The sequence below is a fragment of the Meriones unguiculatus genome, chromosome 2 (genome assembly GCF_030254825.1).
Source record: "Meriones unguiculatus strain TT.TT164.6M chromosome 2, Bangor_MerUng_6.1, whole genome shotgun sequence".
In the NCBI taxonomy this organism is placed as follows: domain Eukaryota; kingdom Metazoa; phylum Chordata; class Mammalia; order Rodentia; family Muridae; genus Meriones; species Meriones unguiculatus.
The window spans coordinates 77,981,088-77,999,999 of record NC_083350.1 but is presented as its reverse complement, the minus strand read 5'-3'; the positions used below and the strand labels follow the sequence as shown (position 1 = coordinate 77,999,999).

Genomic DNA, 18,912 nt, shown 5'->3' with positions numbered 1-18,912 from the left:
CCCTGAGTTCTGGGATTTCAGATGTGTGCCACAGCATCTAGCTCTGAGTTGATTTTATTAAGTCTGTCTCAAGAACAACAGAGGGCTGGAGAGATGGCTCAGTGGTTAAAAGCATTGTCTGCTCTTCTAAAAGACCCAGGTTCAATTCCTGGCACCCACATGGCAGCTCACAACTGTCAGTAACACCAATTCCAAGGGATCTGACCCCTTCACACTAATGCACATAAAATAAAATAAAGCAACAACAAAAGCGAGTTGGTGGTGGTAACACACACCTGTAATCCTAGCACTTGGGAGGAAGAGGCAGGCGGATTGTTTTGTGAGTTGGAGGCCAGCCTTGTCTACAAAGGGAATCCAGGACAGCCAGGGCTTTGTTAGTTGTTAATTGTTTTTAGCTCACAGGGTTAGGGTAAGGGCCTTTGTGTGCTCAGACTGGGAGTGAAGTGGGTATCCTGGCCCACCCTATGGTCCTAACATTTTGGAGATAGAGGCAAGAGGATGGGGAGCGCTTGGACTACTCGAGACCCTGTCTCAAAGAACACCCCATCCCAAATAAAATAAAAGCTGTGGCTAGGGGAAAAAAAATGTTCTGAACAAGCTCAGGGTGACTAGCACCACCTAGTGGCAACGCCAGGTATGACAAGGGAAAATTTCACTGGGCTTGTGTTCATGGCTTTCTGACTTTCCACTTTTTAAAAGAATTTTTTTTTATTTGATTCTTTAAAAAATTTTGAGACATGATATGGTCTTGATGCGAAACCATCCAGGCTGGCTTTGTTATATCCAGGCGAGGTGGCATTTGCTTTTAATCCCAGCACTTGGGAGGCAGATACAGGCAGGTCTCTGTGAGTTTGAGGCCCAGCCTGATTTGTGTAGTTAAGTTCCAAGCCTTTTTACCTTATGTAGTGAGACCCTGTCAAAAGGAAGTCTGCAACAGAATGAATCCATGCATGGGACTTGCCTGTCTTACAGAGCTTAAGGTCCCCTGTCGAGAGAATGGCACCGCCCACAGAGTGAATGGGAGACAGACCGCCAGGGACCTGCTCATAGGTCGACTCAGGCAGTTCTTCATTGTGACTGTCTTTCTGTGGCTCCAGGTTGTGATGAGGTGACCTTTAGGGTCTCGCTAAACTGACCACACTGGCCTTGCACTCAGCCTGTGGTTTAGGTGGACTGAACCTCAGCTCCCCAGTGGCTGGGATTAAAGAACTGCCAGTGTTCGGTTTATTCATGTTTATTTTTATTACATGTTATTTGTTATTTTGCGAGCTTGAGCGGATGTATATATGTGTGGGTACTGGGTGTGCCATGGCAGGAGTATATGGGTCAGAGCACCACTTTCAGGAATCAGTTCTCCTGTTTTACCATGTGGGTTCCAGGGGTCAAACTCATGCCCCTGACCTGCTGAAATCTCTTGCCAGCCAAGTGTAGAGCTGCTGAAGTCCCAGCCTGTGAAGACCGAGACGGGGGGATCTGCAGTTCAGAGCTAACATGGGCTCTCCAACAAGATTCCCATTTCAGAAAACAAAGAGCAAGCAGGAGCTGCTCAGGAGCCTGCGCTGTGGGCACTGTGTGTGCGCACGGTTGGTTTTCCTGAGTGCTCCAGCTTGCAGAGCTCTGGTGGTGAATGGCCCCTGGTGCGCTGTGGGCACTGTATGTGGCAGAGAGAGTCCTGACATGTCCCTCTCCATCACCATGGAGCACGAGCCCTCAACCCCTTTACGCCAGGTGGTGGTGGTGCACACCTTTAGGCCCAGCACTTGGGAGGCAGGAGAAGGCAGATCTCTGAGTTTGAGGTCACCCTGGTCTACAGGACAGCCAGGGCTACACAGAGAAACCCTGCGGGGAGAACAAGTGTGCGTAGCTCTTATGTATGTGGAGGCCTGAGGAAAACCCGCAGGAGTCAGTTCTGACCCTTTGCTATGTGGGTTCTGGGGATCTCTCCGGTTATCCATCTTGGCTGCGGTACCTGTACCCACTGAGCCATGGCAGTTAAAGCCAGTCAACAATATGCCATAGCTAACTGGGCCTTGATAATTACTGCCGGAAATGAAAATAAATATTAACAAACCACAGCTTATATTAGTTTCATCAAGGAAGTGAAACTTTTAGATTTTATTTCTGTGTCTGAGTCTTTTGCCTGCATGTATGTTTGTGCGCCAAGTGTGTGAGCCTGTTGCCTGCAGAGGTCAGAGGATGGCCTCAGATTCCCTGTGGCTGCAGTTACACACAGTCGTGAGCTCTTGAGACAGAACACGGGTCCTCTGCAAGAGCAATGAGTACTTTTACCCACTGAGCCATTGCTCCACCTCACCTCACCCCTTTTCTGAGAAAGGGTCTCATTTTAGCCCTAGCTGGCCTGGAACTTGATAAGTAGATACAGGCTGGCCTCAGACTCTCAGAGACGCACTTGCCTCTGCTTCTCAAGTGCTGAGATTAAAGGTGTGCCACCATCATTAGGAATTTTAAAAAACTGTTCAGTAGACACTTGAAGAAAAAATTACATTTATTTGTTTTTGTGTGTACAAATGTGCATGTTCATGTGTTACAGCGCATGTTTCTAGGTCAGAGGACAGCAACCAGCAGGAGCTGGCGCTTATCTTATATCGTGTGGGTTCTGGGGAAAGAACTCAAGTTGCTGGGCCAGCTATGCCTTTCCATCTTATCAGCCCTCCATCAGGAGTTTACAGTGAAGGGCCAGGGGTGTTCTCAGTCATAGAGTGCTTGATTGTCCTGCATGATGATCTCCACCACAGCATAAAAATCAGACATGCTGGAGCGTTTCTGCAGGTGCAACACTGAGGCAGGAGAATCGGATCAAAGCCACCTTTAGATAGAGGGTTTGATGCCAGCAAGAGGTATATGCCCACACACCCTGTCTTAAAAAAAAAAAAAAATTAAAAGTGGGGATGGAGAGATGGCTCAGAGGTTAAGAGCACTGGCTGTTCCAAAGGTCCTGAGTTCAATTCCCAGCACCCACATGATAGCTTACAACCATCTATAATGAGATATGGTGCCCTCTTCTGGCGTGCAGGCGCACATGCAGGCAGAATACTGTACACATAATAGATACGTAAGTCTTTAAAAAAAATAAAAAAGGAAAGATACCTTCAAGTGAACAAGTGTGACAGAAACTTCATATCTGTGTCACACATAACTTCTTGAGTGTTTGTGGGAGTAGGAACCTGGGTTTTCTCACTGGATGTGTGTAGAATGCATATCCTGGACAGGTGAGAGCCTTATTCCTCATGTGCGTCGTAGGATGGAGTCCACAGAGAAGTGTGAAGCCATCATCACCCACTTTAATGGAAAGTATATAAAGACGCCCCCTGGAGTAGCAGGTGAGGCCTCTGGGACTCGGGCCGGGAGCCTTGGAGGAGTGAGCACTGCATAATGGCCCAGCAACTCTGCCTTTTCTCTCCCCAGCGCCATCTGACCCCTTGCTTTGCAAGTTTGCTGATGGCGGGCCAAAGAAACGACAGAACCAAGGAAAATTTGTGCAAAATGGACGGGCCTGGCCAAGGAATGGAGACATGGTAAAAAGCTGTCTAAGAAGGCAGAGGCACTAGAAAGGGCTGCAGCCTGGTTTCTGTGGCAAGCTTGAGGACAGGATGAGGCACAGCCCTGCTGAGTGGTTCCTTGCTCCAGTGCAGTTTTACAACCTGATACGTCCCCGAACACCTGTCATGGGACCTGTGGGTGGACTCTGAGCTTGCAATATGAACCCTGCATTCTTTCTTACAGGGTGGTATGGCCTTGACCTATGACCCTACCACAGCTCTTCAAAATGGGTAAGGCTATTTCCTCTAATCAAGTCACCTGAAAATGTCAATGGCTTGTGTCTAGGCATCTGGGTGTTTCATTTCAGTTCTCAAAAAGCAGTGAGTGGAGGCAGCTCTGGTTTCCTAAGGCGTCTCATTGAACAAAGCCCATTTCTACAGGTTCTACCCAGCCCCTTACAACATTGCACATGGCCGGATGCTGGCTCAGTCTGCACTCTCCCCGTATCTTCCATCTCCTGTGTCCTATCAGGTAAGGTGTGGGGCTTTTCCAGCTGTGTGTGTTAAGTGGATGAATATGAAGCTTTTCTACACTGTATACACAAGTAGTGGTATCTAAGAGTGTAACGTGTGATTTGTGTATGTATAAAAACAACATGTATTCCTGTATGTGAATGCGTCTGTCACCACTTCCAGAGGTGTTCTCATGAGCTGGCATGGTGGCGCACGTCTTCAATCCCAGCACTCGGGAGGCAGAGGCAGGAGGATCTCTGTGAGTAGGAGGCCAGCCTGGTCTACATAAGAGAGACTTGGTTTAAAAACAAACAAACAAACAAATAAAAGTCAGCCTCTTTTCAAAACCCCAAACAAAGTCATGTTCGCTTCTACTGCGTTTCACTTTCATGTGAGTAAACACATATGTAAGGGGCTTTGGGAGTAATCTTTTTTATAAAGATATAACCATATTAACATATTTTATGTTATTCTCACAACATCTTTTACTTTATGTGTATGAGTAGTTTGTTGTTGTTTGTTTTTTTGTTTTTTTGAGACGAGGTTTCTCTGTGCAGCCCTGACTGTCCCAAAACTCACCCTGTAGATCAGACTGGCCTCAAACTCACAGCGATCCACCTGCCTCTGCTTCCCGAGTGCTGGGACTAACGGCGTGCGCCACCGAGCCCGGCTGTGTGTGCGTGTTTTGCTTGCATATATCCATGTGCACTAAGTGTGTGCTTTGTGCCTGAGGTCAGAAGGTGTTGGAGCCCCTAGAACTGATGCCTTTGAGCTTACTGTGTGGGTGCTGGGAACCAAACCAGAGTTCTCTGGGAGCATAATGAGGTCTTAACTGCTGAGCCATCTCCTGCCCCCAATATCATCATCATCCTCTCTCTCTTTCCCACACACACACTTTTTCTCCCCCGAGACAGGGTTTCTCTGTGTAGCCCTGGTTGTCTTGGACTCACTTTTGTAGACTAGGCTGGCCTCGAACTCACAGCAATCCTCCTGCCTCTGGCTCTCTGAGTGCTGAGATTAGAGGTGTGTGCTACCACATCCAGCTACATTATCTTCTTTTAAAATCACATTTATTCTGTCTGTCTGTCTTTCTCTCTTCTTCTCCCTCTGTATGTGTGTAGGTTGAAGGTTCTCTTTGTCTGCCTGGTGGGTTCTGGTCATCAAGAATTCAGGTCATCAGATTTGGTAGCAAATGCTACCTGCTTAGTTATTTCATCAGCCCCTTTGCTTATTTTTAACTAGGTTATCTGAGTTTTAAAGTGCTAGTATTAAAACAGCTTGTTCTTTTTAATTTTTAAAGTTGATGAGACAGGGTCTCACTATGTAGCACTGGTTGGTCTGGAGCTCCATGAAGACCAGGCTGGCCTTATGCTCAAAGAAACTCAGCTGCCTCTGTTTTCCATGTCCAGCAAAAAGCAGCTTTTTTATTGTTTTGTTTTTGAGACAGGGTTTTTCTGTGTTTCTCTGGTTGTTCTGGAACTCCCTCTGTAGACCAGACTGGCCTCTGCCTCCCGAGTGCTAGTATTAAAGGCGTGTGCCACCACCTCCTGTCTAACAGCTTGTGTTCTGAAGGGACATGTCAGTGGGGGGGGGGGGGCTTTGCGGAACAGTCCCTGAGCCTAGGCAGTTAACGTCTTATTTGTTTTTGCTTGTATCAGAGAATGACTCAGACATCTCCTCTACAAGTACCTAACCCATCTTGGATGCAGCACCAGTCGTACCTCATGCCTTCAGTGAGTGTTCAGACGTGGGCAAAAGCAAGAGAGACCATTTGATGCAAGGAAATGCAAAGGGCTTTGATAGCAGGACATGTGGGCGTGAGTTCTGGCTCAGAGCCTTGTGCAGACCAACAGTGAGCCCTCGTTCTGAGACCTGCAGACTGGAGGTCAGGGTGCTGTTCATATGGCAGAGCTGGATTACTGCCCAGAGTCTGTCTCAGGATTGAAAGTGTCAGCAGACAGTACTCTAGTTCCTGTGCAGTTTGCTTCCCACCTGAGTGCAGCTAATAACGTACCCTTACAAAGCAAATAAACCTCTGGGTGCAGTGGCACAAACCTTTAATCCCAGCACTTGGGAGGCAGAGGCAGGTGGATCTCTATGAGTTCGAGGCCAGCCTGGTCTACAAAGAGAGTTCTAGGACAGCCAGAATTCCAAAGAGTAACTGTCAAAAAACGAAAACAAAAGTAAACAAACTGTTGGTGGCCCTGTTTGCAGCATGAGCGTGTGCTGCCTAACCATTTCCTTCATTGCCTCCTCTAGGGCTCAGTTCTGACCCCAGGGATGGAGCACCCCCTCTCTCTGCAGCCTGCCTCCATGATGGGACATCTTACCCAGCAACTGGGCCACCTGTCACTCAACAGCCTGGGCACGGTAAAGGACTGTCTCTTACCCACCCCTGCCGAGTAAGAACTGCCTGTGCAGTGTTCCTAGGCACAAGTAGTTATGCAGGATGGAAGTGTTGCAGGGAGAGTGAGAGCGAACTCAGAACCAGGAATAATTGCCAGAAGGCAGGAAGAAGGTCAAAAGTTCAAGGCCATCCCTGCCTACCTTTTACCTGCCTTGCAGTCACAGAACTAATGCAGCCTAAAAATTTGCGTATTCGCTTAGGCATCATGCATATTTCCTGGAACTAATAGACTACCATAACAGGAAAGAGAGGAAGCTCAGGTTTCCTTTAGACCTGGCTGCCGATCAGCAGGGAGGTGAAGCAGGGTGTGGAGGAAGGCGGTGAGAGGAGGGAGTGAAGCCGCCCTGTGTCTGGCTGCCCGGGACACATCTAGGCAGCACTCACACCAATGCAGAGCTTCCCAGAGCTCCCAAGCGCTTCAAACTAGCCGAGAAACACTTTCGTTCCAGTTCATGCCGGCAGCTGCCGCCATGCAAGGAGCCTACGTCTCCCAGTACCCCAGCGTGCCTTCTTCCAGTGTTTCTGTTGAGGTAGGAACATTATTTCTTTGTAGTGGGGCAGATTTGTCCTGAGCAAGCCCTCTCTCACAGCACTGCTGACTCTTCCTCACTGGTAGGGGTGAGGAGGGCTTTCACTGGGGTTAGCCTGCTCTCTTCAGTTTAGAGCGGGTTGCTAACGCCAGTTGCTTCAATGCTCTGAAAATGAGCACTTGCTTCAGTATTTTCCAAGGTGGCTGGACCACTTCATGCCCTCCTTCCAGCAGCCTGGGAGCTGAACGCAAGTGTGCACACTTGCGTTTAGGGAGTGGGCGAGTGGGAGGTGACTGAAGGAATGCTTCAGTCACCTTCCTTGGCTGTGATACAGGAGAGCAGTGGTCAGCAGAACCAAGTGGCAGTGGAGGCCCCCTCAGACCACGGGCTCTTTCCTTTCCAGTTCGGCAAGTAATGAGGTAAGAATGTTGTAAGGATGGAACCATGACCTGGGGGATAGCTACCGGCTGTTTGTTCTCATGCCCTCCAGACCCTCTCCAGCTCACGCCTCCTTTGGGAGTCTTGCCCCCGTCTTTGGAGATGCTCCCACACTCCAGAAAGTTCAAGTTCAAGCCCATCTGCAGACAGTGTTGAGCACTGACACGTGGCCATCATTCCCTCATAGGCCCGGGCCAGGGAAAAGCCTGCACTCCTTCTTGGGCTATTTTCCCATCGCTGAAACCATGTTGCTTTTTGTATGTGCTATATTCAAGATCGAAAAGACTGTTCTTATGCAAAAAAAGAAAGAAAGAAAGAAAGAAAGAAAGAAAGAAAGAAAGAAAGAAAGAAAGAAAGTTTCTTGTATTTAATTGCAATGACCTTTCTTCTACCCCAAAGATCCTGACTGAGCTGCTTCTCATCTTCATGAAAAGGTTGGATATGTTGGGATTGCTGAAGAACAAAATATCAGTGCTGGAAAATTGATGAAGGAGCCCTGATTGCTGAATTTAGTTATGGACTATTTTTGATATGTGTCGGTATGTGTTTTAAATATGCAGGCTTAAAATTTTTGTTTTGCAAAGTTCTCAGCTCACATTTTGCACCTCCCACCCTTTAAGGCAGGGAAGATCTCACATGTGGGCTGGGAACATAGACCAGGTCAGCCTTGAACTCACAGAGATCCTGTCTGTCTCCTGGCCGCCCCACTATGCCTGGCTATAGTTTTTTAACTTCTTGTCCAGGTGGCTTTTTTCTCTTCTCCGTTTAGCTGAACCTGCCTACCTTGCCTTTTTACAGTTTTTAACTTTTAAATTTGATTCAAATTCCATGTGGAACTGGGGGAAAGAGAGCAACGCCCAGGTAGAGAAATGAAGACAACGGAGGTGGCTTTTCCGCTGCCCTTCTAGGAGGGCACTCGTCTCCTAGGAGACAAGACTGCACTTTGACTTCAGGAAGCAGACATGTGACACCGTGCAGCCTTTGGAAGTCACCCTTCAACCAACTGTGGTGGCAAGTGCCACTGTACTCACGCTGTACCTTGTCGTCCAGCTCCAGCACTCTGGGAACACCTGCTCTGCCCCCTGGAGGTTCTTGTTCTGACCCAGGTCTCACCCAGCTCCTGCCCCTCCTGAGGAAGTTCTGCCCTTCACTTTACCTAGAGGTGGTTTTGCCATCTCTGCTGCTGTCTATCATCCTTGATCACCATGCCTGGAGACTGGTCACGTGCGCTGGGCAAGTACTTGTTGCGGACCAAGGATGGCCCTGAATACCTGACAGAACCTCAGCCCCTCCTTCCCCCCATCTCATGCCCTGCAAAGTTATCTGGTTCAGAATAGAAGCCTTAAGATAAAAGTATTTCCCTGCCTTTTGGAGTAGGCGAAATCCCCAGCCCAGCCCTGGACACGCAGCCTGTAAAGTTCATGGAACTGACCAGCGGTGCCAGCCGTGACTTTTGAATCCTCACCATTCTGCCTCCCAGAGGATCTTTTCTGCCTGGGCGTCACAGTATCTCCCCCAAGCTGCACGCTGCTGTACTCACGCTGTACCTTGCTGATCACTTAGTTCAGCAGGAGCCATCTTAGCGGGGCTCCCCCTTGGTTGTATGCACATGCCAAGTGCAGTTTGAAGGGATGAAAGTGAGAACTGCTCTGTGTACTGTGCGTGCTTGAGGAAGGGCCTGGCTCAGGAGCAGACTGCCCTGCCCAGCCCTGGTGTGTTTGGACCCCTTCCCCAGGGAACCAGAACACCGGAAATCATTTTCCTTCTTGTGGAAGGACAACAGGGTGCTAGACTAGAAAAAGGCAATAATATACCCAGCTCCTTCCAAGGTCAGGAGGGACCTTTAAAAGTGCCTGTCTTTAAGTGTCCCCACCCCCTACAAGGCCTTCCCCACAATGTGACACATCCCCTTCACATCTCCACTAGACAGTAATGAGAGAGAGAAACGTGTCTGGGGAGAGGCAGGGTAGGCATGGGGGGAGAGACTGGCTCAGCAGCTGTGCGCCCTGCAGACTGGGACTCCAGGCCTGGCGGTGCTGTGCTTTCTGGGAATAAGGGGCTGAGGGGGTGGAGAGCACAGAGTACACAAGCACCAGTTTTCCCACTGAGCTTCCACCCTCATAACCAGTTAAAGGCCTCCAGCCCTCTGTGCCAGAGAGCAAAGCCAGAATTCTATTTATCACTCTGTTCAGTAGACTGGGGCATTCCTGCTGACAATCAGGGTCCTGTAGTCACTGCTGACCCATTGCTGCCTTAAAAATGTTTTTTTCTCTGTAGTTCTAAAGCAATTTGAATGGCTGATCGTTTTAAATTTTGAAATTACCTTTTGAGGTTTCCCTCGTGTAAGTGTACTGGTTAGATTCAAGTGTTTCTGGTTGAACAGGTCTGAGCATGGGAAGTGAGGGCAACCTTTAATTTTGTTTTTATAATGGTTAATGACACGATGTAATTTTTGCTTGGTGATTTCCATCCACTCCGTTTTCCTCTCGTTACTCCAGGAGGCAGTGACTGGGGACAAGTAGGATGTATGCTGTGAGGGGTGGTCCATACAAAATGGCTTCCTAGGAAGCTGGGAAGAGTTGTAAGCCATCCCTTCACACTGCCCTAGGCTCTCAACAGGATGCCGTGTCTCCTGAATTCTGCTTACTTAGAGGCCAGATCTCTCTCAACCGATGTCCATAACACTCTTAAAATACTTTAGCACTGTGTTTTTGTTTCCAGTTAGATAGAACATACTAGAGTCCATGCCTCTAAAGTGCGATCCTTTACTAGGCTCCATCTCAGTCACTAGCATCCCTTCCAGGCTTGTTGGTCCAGGCTGTAGATGGACTGGGCTTTTGGAGAAGGGTGCTGGCAGATGTGGGAACAATGATGAGACAGATGTGGTTTTTGTTTTGTTTTGTTGTTTTTTAGTGTTTTCAACCCAAGGCCTTGAAGAGATGCCCAAAGGTGTGAAGCGAGGCAGCTTTGAAAATGATAAAGACGGAACGGTAGCAAAGCATTATTTGCTACAAGGGGGAAGGACCAGTTTGTGGCTCTTGCTTTCTGTCCTTCTCAGACAAGTAGGCATGCCCCCCGCCCTCGGAAAAAAGTGTCAGGACTACATCGCTGAGGGCTGGTTGTTGCCAAGAGCAATACAGTGAGTAGGTGGTCAGGCCCAGACTCACCCAGCCTTTTCCAGACCCGAGTCCAGAGAGCAAGGAGAGTCTGGTAAGCTGAGACGTGCGCCTTGTTGTGAGCCCGCTTCTGAGCAGCCTGCCTCCTGAAAGTGCCTTCAAGCCTTCCTGAAGTCCACTCAGGCTCTGCAAGAGCTTTCTTTCCCTCGGCAGCTACAGCCAGTCTGTGTTTTTCCTTCGGAACCTCCCTGGAGGTGGTCTCCATGTGCAGTGATGAAAAGCTTGACCCTCAGCACTCTCATGACCACTCTTGTCTGCTTGTTCTAAGCAAGCATTTCCTGTCCAGGCAAATCCCCCAGCTTCTTCATCCTCGTTATTCAACTACCTCAGGCTCACAGTTCAACAGGGCACAAACACTTCCTTGCTTAGCATCATCCTTCACTGCTTTTGTCGTCTTCAAACGCAATTTCCTTGAAATGGAAACTGCTCTTCTGGATTGCCGTCTCTGGCGTTGGCTCCTTGCTCACCTCCAAGTGTGAACCTCCCAGATGGGTCTTTGGATGACAAGCCAGGGGCTTGGCTGTGCAGTCAGATACCAGTTTTACAGCAGAGCTTAAGACCCCAGAGAGCAAGAGAATTGACTGGTGACTGCTAGAGAGCAGAGAGGGCCGTCTGCAGTCTCAACAGGCTGGAAGGGGATGTTTCTGTTCCTGCCCCTCACTGGGTGGGTCATAACTGGGTGATAACTATTGGATGCACACTTCTTACCCTGGAGAGCACGTTAATTTATACTTAAAGACAGGTTTTGTATATTTCCCCTGTACCCAGAAACCTGTAGTTGTATATTCTCCTATGTCTGTACCAACACTACCTCTTGCTTGCTTTGCTGGCTCTCCTTGGCTGACTTTGGGTCCCCAAAATTCCCTGTGATTTGGAAGAGCTTTACTTTTGCTAACTGCAGCCTTTTTTCTTTAAAAAGATGAATAAATAAAACCCAAAAGACTGTGTTAGCATCTCATCCATGACGATGGAGGGAACACTGGTGATGTGCCGCTACAGCACACGGGCGCCATCTGTACACTGAGTTTTCCACCACGCCCGAATAGGATGGCGTTGGCTTCCCACAGAACACAGGTCAACTGGGGAGCTGAACCTGCCCACACCCAGTCGCTACCTCAGAAGAGAAAACGCAAGTCTTCTTTAGTCTCTATCAAATGTGGTTTATTCAATGACAAGCACTTCTCTACAGCCACACCTGTGGAACATCACATGGCAAAAACGAGGTTTTTTTTCTCTAGACTTTTTTTTTAAACCTTATTAAAAATGAGATTGGTCCTAAAAATATAGAAAGAAATAAATTTAAATTCACAAAAAACTGTACATTATCAAAAAGTCACTAAAACACCACATTTGGTTATATAAAAAGTCAGTCCCTTTTGTTGTAAAGGAACACGGAAACTTGTTGGTGTTGATGGTTTCTTGCTGTTACCACAGAGGGGAGGGAACACAAGGGGCAGGGTGGGTTGTCTTTTATTTTTAACCTGCTTTCCCTACCAAATACTCTTTGTCAGTAAGAGAAAATCCACCTGGCTGAGGGGCAGTGAAGATGAGGAAAGAAAAGTGAGAAATGGCCCCTCTCCTACCCCATAATCCCTTCAGCCCCCACTTCTTCACATCAAGTCTAGGACCTCCACCTTCAGAGTGCCTGGTCCCTCGGGGAAGAGGTGGGGCTGGGAGAGGAGCACAAGGCCAAGAGCTAAGGCTCCACTCTCCCTTCCGTTCACCTCCAATAATGAATGACTCCAGTACATTTTATGCTGGGGGAAACTCGCCACGGGGGAAGAAGTTGTCCCCAACTATAACAGTTCCAAACATCTAACACAAAGTTTGTTACGGCGCAGTTATTTAGATAAAATATAAATATTTATGCATAATATAAAGTCAATTCAAATATTCTTCAATCCACCTCTTATTTAAAAGCAAAAAAATTTCTCAAATAAAATTAAGTTTTGAGGTTTATCGACAAAAAAGGCGACTTTAGAAATAGGCAATGGGGTTAGGGAGTGGGGTGAGGGTGAGTTGAGAGGAATAGGGACTGCCCAGGAACCTGCACTGGCCCCACCCCTTCAGTACTGCTGGAGTACAAGGAATGCTGCACCTCACCTGGCACCCTCTGCCCACCACGGAACATTGCTTGGATGCCTCAGCTCTCTGCTTAGGCCAGCTAGCAGCCACCTCCCCAGTGCAAGTACCCGTAATTTCTGATGGGAGGGGCTGTGCTGAGCAGGAAAGCAGGGGCCGGCGGCCCATGGCTATAGCTCAGAGTTAGCAGCTCTCCTCTCACATGCTGGGGGCTTAAGCTGGGCTTAGTCACACACAGGGCAGGGGTAGACCCTTTGCACATCATGTGCTCCAGGGTCTCTGCTGCTGGGGAAGGAGTCCTGGGGACAGGCAGTATATGTGAGGAAGGAAAACACAACTAAACCTAGATACTCATGGTTTAGGAAAGATCCAGTTCTACTCCTCTCCCAGCAAAAGCTCAAGACTCAAAAAGCTACTGAGGAGAGGGAGTGCCTGCTGGAAAGATTGCACAGTTTGAAGAGGCTGGAACAGAAATGACCATGAGCCTTGTCCCCAGAGAAACAGTTCCCATGTTTTCCCAAAGACAAAATGTGATGGTATGAAACAATGGGAAAGGTGGGAATAAAAACATATTTGGGGAAACTGAATGAATCTCATTACACTAAACAGGATTACGATCACAGCTCTTATTTGTGTGCAAGTGCGCACGCACGCACGCGCACTCACACTCACACACTCACACACACACACAAACACACCACCTCTCTCTCCCCCTCTCTCTGAGGCCAGCCAATTGCTACCTGGCCTCCATCTGGGAGGAGCACTCAGACTCAGCAGTAGTTGTCCCTGAGGAGTTCCCAAGAGGGAGGTTTGGGGAGCAGGGAAAGAGGCCTGAAGGCCCAGGGCACCTGCCCACCTGCCCACTCCCCAGCCAGAGTTTCAGAAAAGGCTAGAAACTCAGCACTCGAGGAGGGGCCAGCATCCTAGAGGGTTAACTATTGGCAGAAGATGAGGACAGAAAGACAGGGAACTCTGAACTTTGTTTCCACATAAGGGGAAGAAGATGGGGGCTGGGAAGGGAAAGGAAGAACCCGTACACGACAGTTTTATATTATTGGGTGGGACAAAGTTGTAAAAACTGGGAAGAGTAAGAAAAAAAAAAAGTGAGAAAAAGCGAGAGCAGGGAAAGGACTGAACATGGAAGCAGCATGTTCAGGGCCCGGTGTCCGGCTCGACACACTTGGGAATTAAGTCCACTTTACTGGCCGTCACTGCGGGTCCGCACACAGTACAGAGTGTTTCTTGGTTTCACACATTCACTAGAACTATTGCTATTGTTAAATAACCCCAGGATGCTGGGGCATGTATAGGGAAGGAGGAAGCTGGGACCGGGGAGGACTTCTTCACCCCTCTCCATTTTAATTAGGGAAAAAACAAAAACAAAAACAAAACAAAACAAAAAACCCAGGAAATTTCTTTCTTTTTTGGCTTTCCGTCCAGAAGGACCTCATCTCTGCATCTCTTATTTGAGGAGCAAGAGGAGGAAGGGAAAAAAGGGATTAGGGACAAGAGGATGTGGGTGCTGCTGAGGGCAGAGTCAGGAATCAGCACTGTCTGACCTGTGTCCACCCAGGGCAGCCAATCAGCAGGTGCGAATGGCAGGTCTCTGTTTGGAAGGTTGGAGAAGGTGCCACACGGTGACTCCCACCTCCCTCGCCTCACAGACTGGCCTGCTTTCCCTGATAAAACTCCTCCCAGCGGCTCTCAAAGAAGCGGCGCATGATATGCCCAGCCTTGCCCACTTCAGAGTCGTCCTCGTTGAAGGTCTGGCAGTTGTCAAAAACCAGCAGGGCATCAGCAGCGAACTCCTCCGAACTAGTGTACCTGGGCAGAGGAGACAGGGCTGTGAGCGATCAGCTCTGAGCTACCTGGGCAGGGATGATGGAAAAGCAGGAGAGAGCATCTTCTTACCCTCCCCGGAGCAGCCGCTCTCTCATGGTGGAAAAGTCCATAGGGTTCTTGATGACACGCCGGTACCCACTCACCAGGCGAGGGTTCACAGGCTCCAGGAAAGGCCAGGCTGCATCATGGGACTCCATCTCCATGAGGATGACCCTATGGTGCGGAAAGCACACACTGACTCTCCCAGCCCCTCTGCCATAGAGACAGGCAGCTATCTCTATTCATTAACTCACTCGCAGAATGTGAGATCGCTGTGCTGGCTTCTCATTGACAATCTCCGTCTCTTGGAGGGAGATGGCCCATCTTGTGGGCGCTGAGGCACTGCTGGGCTCTCTCGGCTCCTTGACAGTACCCGTCGCCTCCGACTGTCACCCTCTGAGAAGTTCAGTGGAAAACTACTTTTCCGCTTCTGACCTCGTTTTAGGAAACGAGGTCTGTGGGTGAATTCTTCTTCCACCTGCTGAGGACAGGCACAAGTAAGCAGCAGTATGGGCCTGTGCTGTTGTTGGCCCTCCCGTTCACCAGAATCCTGCTCACACATGGCTGTGGCTTCAAATACTCACACACAAGCCAGCACGGGAATCCATTCAAATTATCAATGGGAGGCGCAGTACATGAATTGTAATTACTCCTATTTCATAAGAGGACAAGACTAGGGCTAAAGAATGTAAGTGATGTTTTCAGAGACTCAACCCAAACATGTTGTCAGAGGCTCATTCATCCCTGGGAGAGCCTTGAGGGTAGGGGACATCTGTGGGACTAGTGGTTAAAAAAAAGGATGGAAAAGAGAATCTCTGAGTCCTTCTTGAGAATGGGGATCAGACAGGGGAAATCTTACTTGGGCCAGACACACAGCACAGAACCAGTCCCCTTCTGGGACAGCCTCCATCTTGGGCCGATGACAGTAAATGTGGCAGCCTCGATCACATCCATCACAGAGCAGGAGAAATTCATCATTGTCACCCTTCCGGCAGACGAGACAGGTCTGGACCAACATTGTGAGGAGGCAGCGTAAGTCCTTCAGCCCTCCTATCACTGACCCCACTCTCGCCAGCTAGCCATCTCCTAAGCATCTCAGACTCACCACTTTGTTGACAGACTTCTCCCACGCGATGGACCTTTCCAGCTGGCCCAGGCACAAGCACACCTGGGCTGCATTGCGGCATCTCTCAAGTGTCTGCCGCCAGACACGCACACGAGGGGTGATCTCGTAGGATCTGCAGGGAGAGTGGGGACCCCGGCATGAGGAAGAACTGTCCTGCCTCTCTCAGGCCAAGCCTTGGGCAGCAGGAGACACTCACATCTCAGCAGTGCTGCCTTCAGGGGCACCATTGGGTGTGCTCAGCAGGACCTTCTCCACCACCACCTCATGGGCGGCCCAGAGGGGTTCCCGCAAGTAACGCCGCTCCACGTTCTGCTCCAGGACAGCCAGCCGCAGCACAGCAAGGTCCAGAGGATTGGTGTTCTGCCGCTGAGGGACGGCTCCTTCCCTGCCCCGGCCCCTCCAAGGGAGATCCTCCTGAGAGTCAGGTAGATGCTCACAGTAGGTCAAGTCCTCTCGGGTAGAGTCTGGGCTAGGACATGTCCAACCCTTCCAGAAGGAAAGAAGAGCAAAACACATTGTAAAGGAAAACATTTCATGTCATGCAACATCACTCAGGAAGAAGAAACCAAGGGCTTTCCTGACACCCTCCCCACAGCCAGGTATGGTGGCTCATGACTGCAATCCCAGCAGCTGCAAGGCTGAGACAAGAAGAAGGCTTTGAGTCACAGGCCACCAGTGTGAGCTACAGAGTGAGCCCTTGTCTCAAAAACCAGAACCTAAGGCTGAGAGAGGACAGCAGCTAAGAGCATAGGCTGTTCCTCAAGGGGACATAGGTTCAACTCCCAGCAACCCCATCTTGTGGTTCACAGCTGTCCTAAGTTCCAGTTCCAGAGGATCTTAGGATCTGTACAGATCTTAGGACCTGTACTTCTGTACACTTCAGTACACTGCACACACATGCTATACAACATTCATGCAGGCAACTCCCCCTACAAATAAATCAAAACAAAAAAATTCAACAAAACCAAAACCTTCCCTTAAACAACTCGCTACCCAACACCAATCCCAGTATACCCGAATCTGCAGATCAGAAAGGACAACCCGCTGTTCTAGCTCCTCCACCCACTGAAGCACAGCCAGGTCTGTCTCGTAAGTCTTCTCTTTGGGGGACCAGCTCATAGTTGCTTCTTCCAAGGCAGGTAGCTTACTAGGCTCAAAGATGGGATCTGGGAAGACAGAGTGGTCCATCAAAACTATAGCATACATCAAACTCCAGCTCAGGTAGGGTCAAGGTCTGTTATTTACCAGCTAAGGGCTGTAAGCAAACTTCCTGCAAGAAGTCCTTGTGCTTGCTAAGATGTTTGTGAAGTGCCTTTTCCCGAATACCTCGGGGATGCAGTGCCTTGAGCATGACATCCAGTGTCTCAGGTTCTCGGATCCACCACCAGCCCGAGCACATTTCTGTGTAGAGAGGGTATGTACATGGACCAAGGGATGGGAACGAAGCATGAATCACACTGCCCACAAAGCAAACTGCTATTACCTCTATGTTTACCCCATCCTAGCCAAGCTTGCTCACCAGGGGGGATAGGCTGGGCTGTCGGCTGGGTTAAGTAACGCTGCTCCACCTGCTTGAAGAACTTGCTAGGAGGCCTCCCTCTGCGCTTTGGTTGTCCTAGCCCTGTGGGACTTTGTGGCATTTCTTCAGAGTATCCTGATGGCCTCTTAGAGGCCCCTCCAGGCAAGTGGGTGGAAGAGAACTGCACTGGGGAACAGAGACTGGCAGCACCAGGTGTATTTATCTGTCAACAAGGAGATATGAAGAAATGAATGAAGATATTCCATGTTTACATATTTCCTACTTTAGGCTACAGTGAGACACAGAAGCCTGGGGCAAGATGAAGTGCAAATAGATTTGGTTACTCACTGACTTAGAGGAGGCAGGCAGCTGGAGGGAGGGAGGAGGCTGGTCCTCAGAAGCTGCAGGGGGAGGTGTAGGAGCAGCATTGCAGGGGATCTGAGCTGAGAAGTTAAACCAGGGACCTTGAGGGTCAGGGCAGGATTCTGCCTCATCAGGCTCTGGCTCCTCCAGGGACTGAGATGGAGCGGAGTCCAATTTTCCTGGGCTGCTATCGGGTGTGAGGACTGAACTGCTCAGCAGGGAGTTGTGGCTCTGAGTCTGGCTTAGCCAAGACAGGAAGGCGGACTGGCTGAGGTCATGCTGGCTCTGACCCAGGGACAAAGGGGAGCCTTCTGGCTCTAGGAACCCATTGTTTGAGTGGAGCTGGGTAGAAGCCTGAAGCTGAGGATGGGGCTGAGGTCCTGGGTGAACTTGAGTCTCTGCTTGTTCTGAATCATGCTCCCCAATGGTTGGCGTGAGCTGCTGCCGAGGCTGCAGGGACCCGGGCTTGGACTTTCGAGGTCGGCCTCGGGACCGGGCAGGAGAAGCAGAGGTGTTGGAGCCAGCTGACTCCTTCTTTACAGAGACGGCAGAGCTGGGTGTTGAAGTGAGTGCTTCCATCAAAGACTCGGTTTCTTTCTTTATTCCATCTTCAGTAACTGTGAAGAGACAAACAGCTTAAGACACACTGCTGTGTAATGGCATCTACAAACAACATGCTTGCTCTTTAAAAGTTCTATTGGTGGTTAATAGTTTACATGCCAATGAACAGAGTATTTCTATGTAGCCCTGAACTCTCTATGTAGACTACGCTGGCCTTGAACTCAAGACATCAACTGGCCTGTGCCTCCCACTAAGAATTGTTTGCTCTAAATGATGACTAGCCACAGCATAATCTTAAACCACTTTACTGAGAAACAACTACAGGTTAAGCACTTCTTGAGACAGGGTCTTGCTGGATCGTTCAGTCTGGCCTTGAACTCCACATCCTCTTGCCTCGGCCTCCCAAGCACTGGGGTCAGTCTTTATCAGCATGCCCAGTGAGTCTCATTTTTTTTGTGTTTGGGATCAACCCCAGAATGATGTGCTAACACCAGCCACTGAGCTACACCTAAGCTCTGATAAGCACTAGAGAGTTTTCAAGCCATTTTAAGTTTTAGTAGCCTTTGAAAAAAATTAATTATGTGTATGTGTGTGCAGATGCCTGTAGAAGCCACAGGCACTGGATCCCTTCAAGTTACAGGGAGGAGGAGTCTGTGAGACATGTGACATGGGAACCCAACTTAGGCCTCTAGAAAAGTAGTACATGCTCTTAACCATTGTGCCCTCTCTCCAGCCCCAATTCTCAGTTGTCCATGAAGCACGCTTACTACCCACATGGCCACAGCTTACAAATAAAGAAACAGAAGCATGCAGCTG

General features: G+C 49.3%; 2 protein-coding genes across 17 annotated transcripts in view; one reads left to right on the top strand and one right to left on the bottom strand.

Moving 5' to 3' along the window:
• The window catches only part of Rbms2 (RNA binding motif single stranded interacting protein 2), a 56,780-nt gene extending 45,273 nt beyond the window's left edge, over positions 1-11,507 (top strand). For 4 of the 9 annotated variants that reach the window (XM_060377739.1, XM_060377735.1, XM_021637784.2 and 1 more), the window contains 9 exons: positions 3,262-3,341; positions 3,427-3,536; positions 3,745-3,791; positions 3,942-4,032; positions 5,672-5,746; positions 6,273-6,383; positions 6,870-6,950; positions 7,285-7,369; positions 7,788-11,507. In XM_060377739.1, coding sequence (XP_060233722.1) covers positions 3,262-3,341; positions 3,427-3,536; positions 3,745-3,791; positions 3,942-4,032; positions 5,672-5,746; positions 6,273-6,383; positions 6,870-6,950; positions 7,285-7,365 — 676 coding nt within the window. In that variant the 3' untranslated portion in view covers positions 7,366-7,369; positions 7,788-11,507. Of the gene's footprint in view, positions 1-3,261; positions 3,342-3,426; positions 3,537-3,744; positions 3,792-3,941; positions 4,033-5,671; positions 5,747-6,272; positions 6,384-6,869; positions 6,951-7,284; positions 7,370-7,575 lie in introns of all 9 variants that reach the window. The other 5 variants (XM_060377738.1, XM_021637782.2, XR_009589936.1 and 2 more) reach the window with 4 other exon arrangements.
• Positions 11,508-11,700: 193 nt separating this feature from the next.
• The window catches only part of Baz2a (bromodomain adjacent to zinc finger domain 2A), a 37,301-nt gene continuing 30,089 nt past the window's right edge, over positions 11,701-18,912 (bottom strand). For 7 of the 8 annotated variants that reach the window (XM_021637772.2, XM_021637774.2, XM_021637775.2 and 4 more), the window contains 10 exons: positions 17,521-18,152; positions 17,173-17,395; positions 16,899-17,054; positions 16,668-16,819; positions 15,850-16,139; positions 15,633-15,765; positions 15,387-15,533; positions 14,782-15,008; positions 14,558-14,701; positions 11,701-14,470 (listed from right to left, as the gene is read on the bottom strand). In XM_021637772.2, the coding sequence (XP_021493447.2) occupies positions 14,305-14,470; positions 14,558-14,701; positions 14,782-15,008; positions 15,387-15,533; positions 15,633-15,765; positions 15,850-16,139; positions 16,668-16,819; positions 16,899-17,054; positions 17,173-17,395; positions 17,521-18,152 (2,270 nt within the window). In that variant the 3' untranslated portion in view covers positions 11,701-14,304. The remainder of the gene's footprint in view (positions 14,471-14,557; positions 14,702-14,781; positions 15,009-15,386; positions 15,534-15,632; positions 15,766-15,849; positions 16,140-16,667; positions 16,820-16,898; positions 17,055-17,172; positions 17,396-17,520; positions 18,153-18,912) is intronic. The other variant, XM_021637779.2, reaches the window with a different exon arrangement.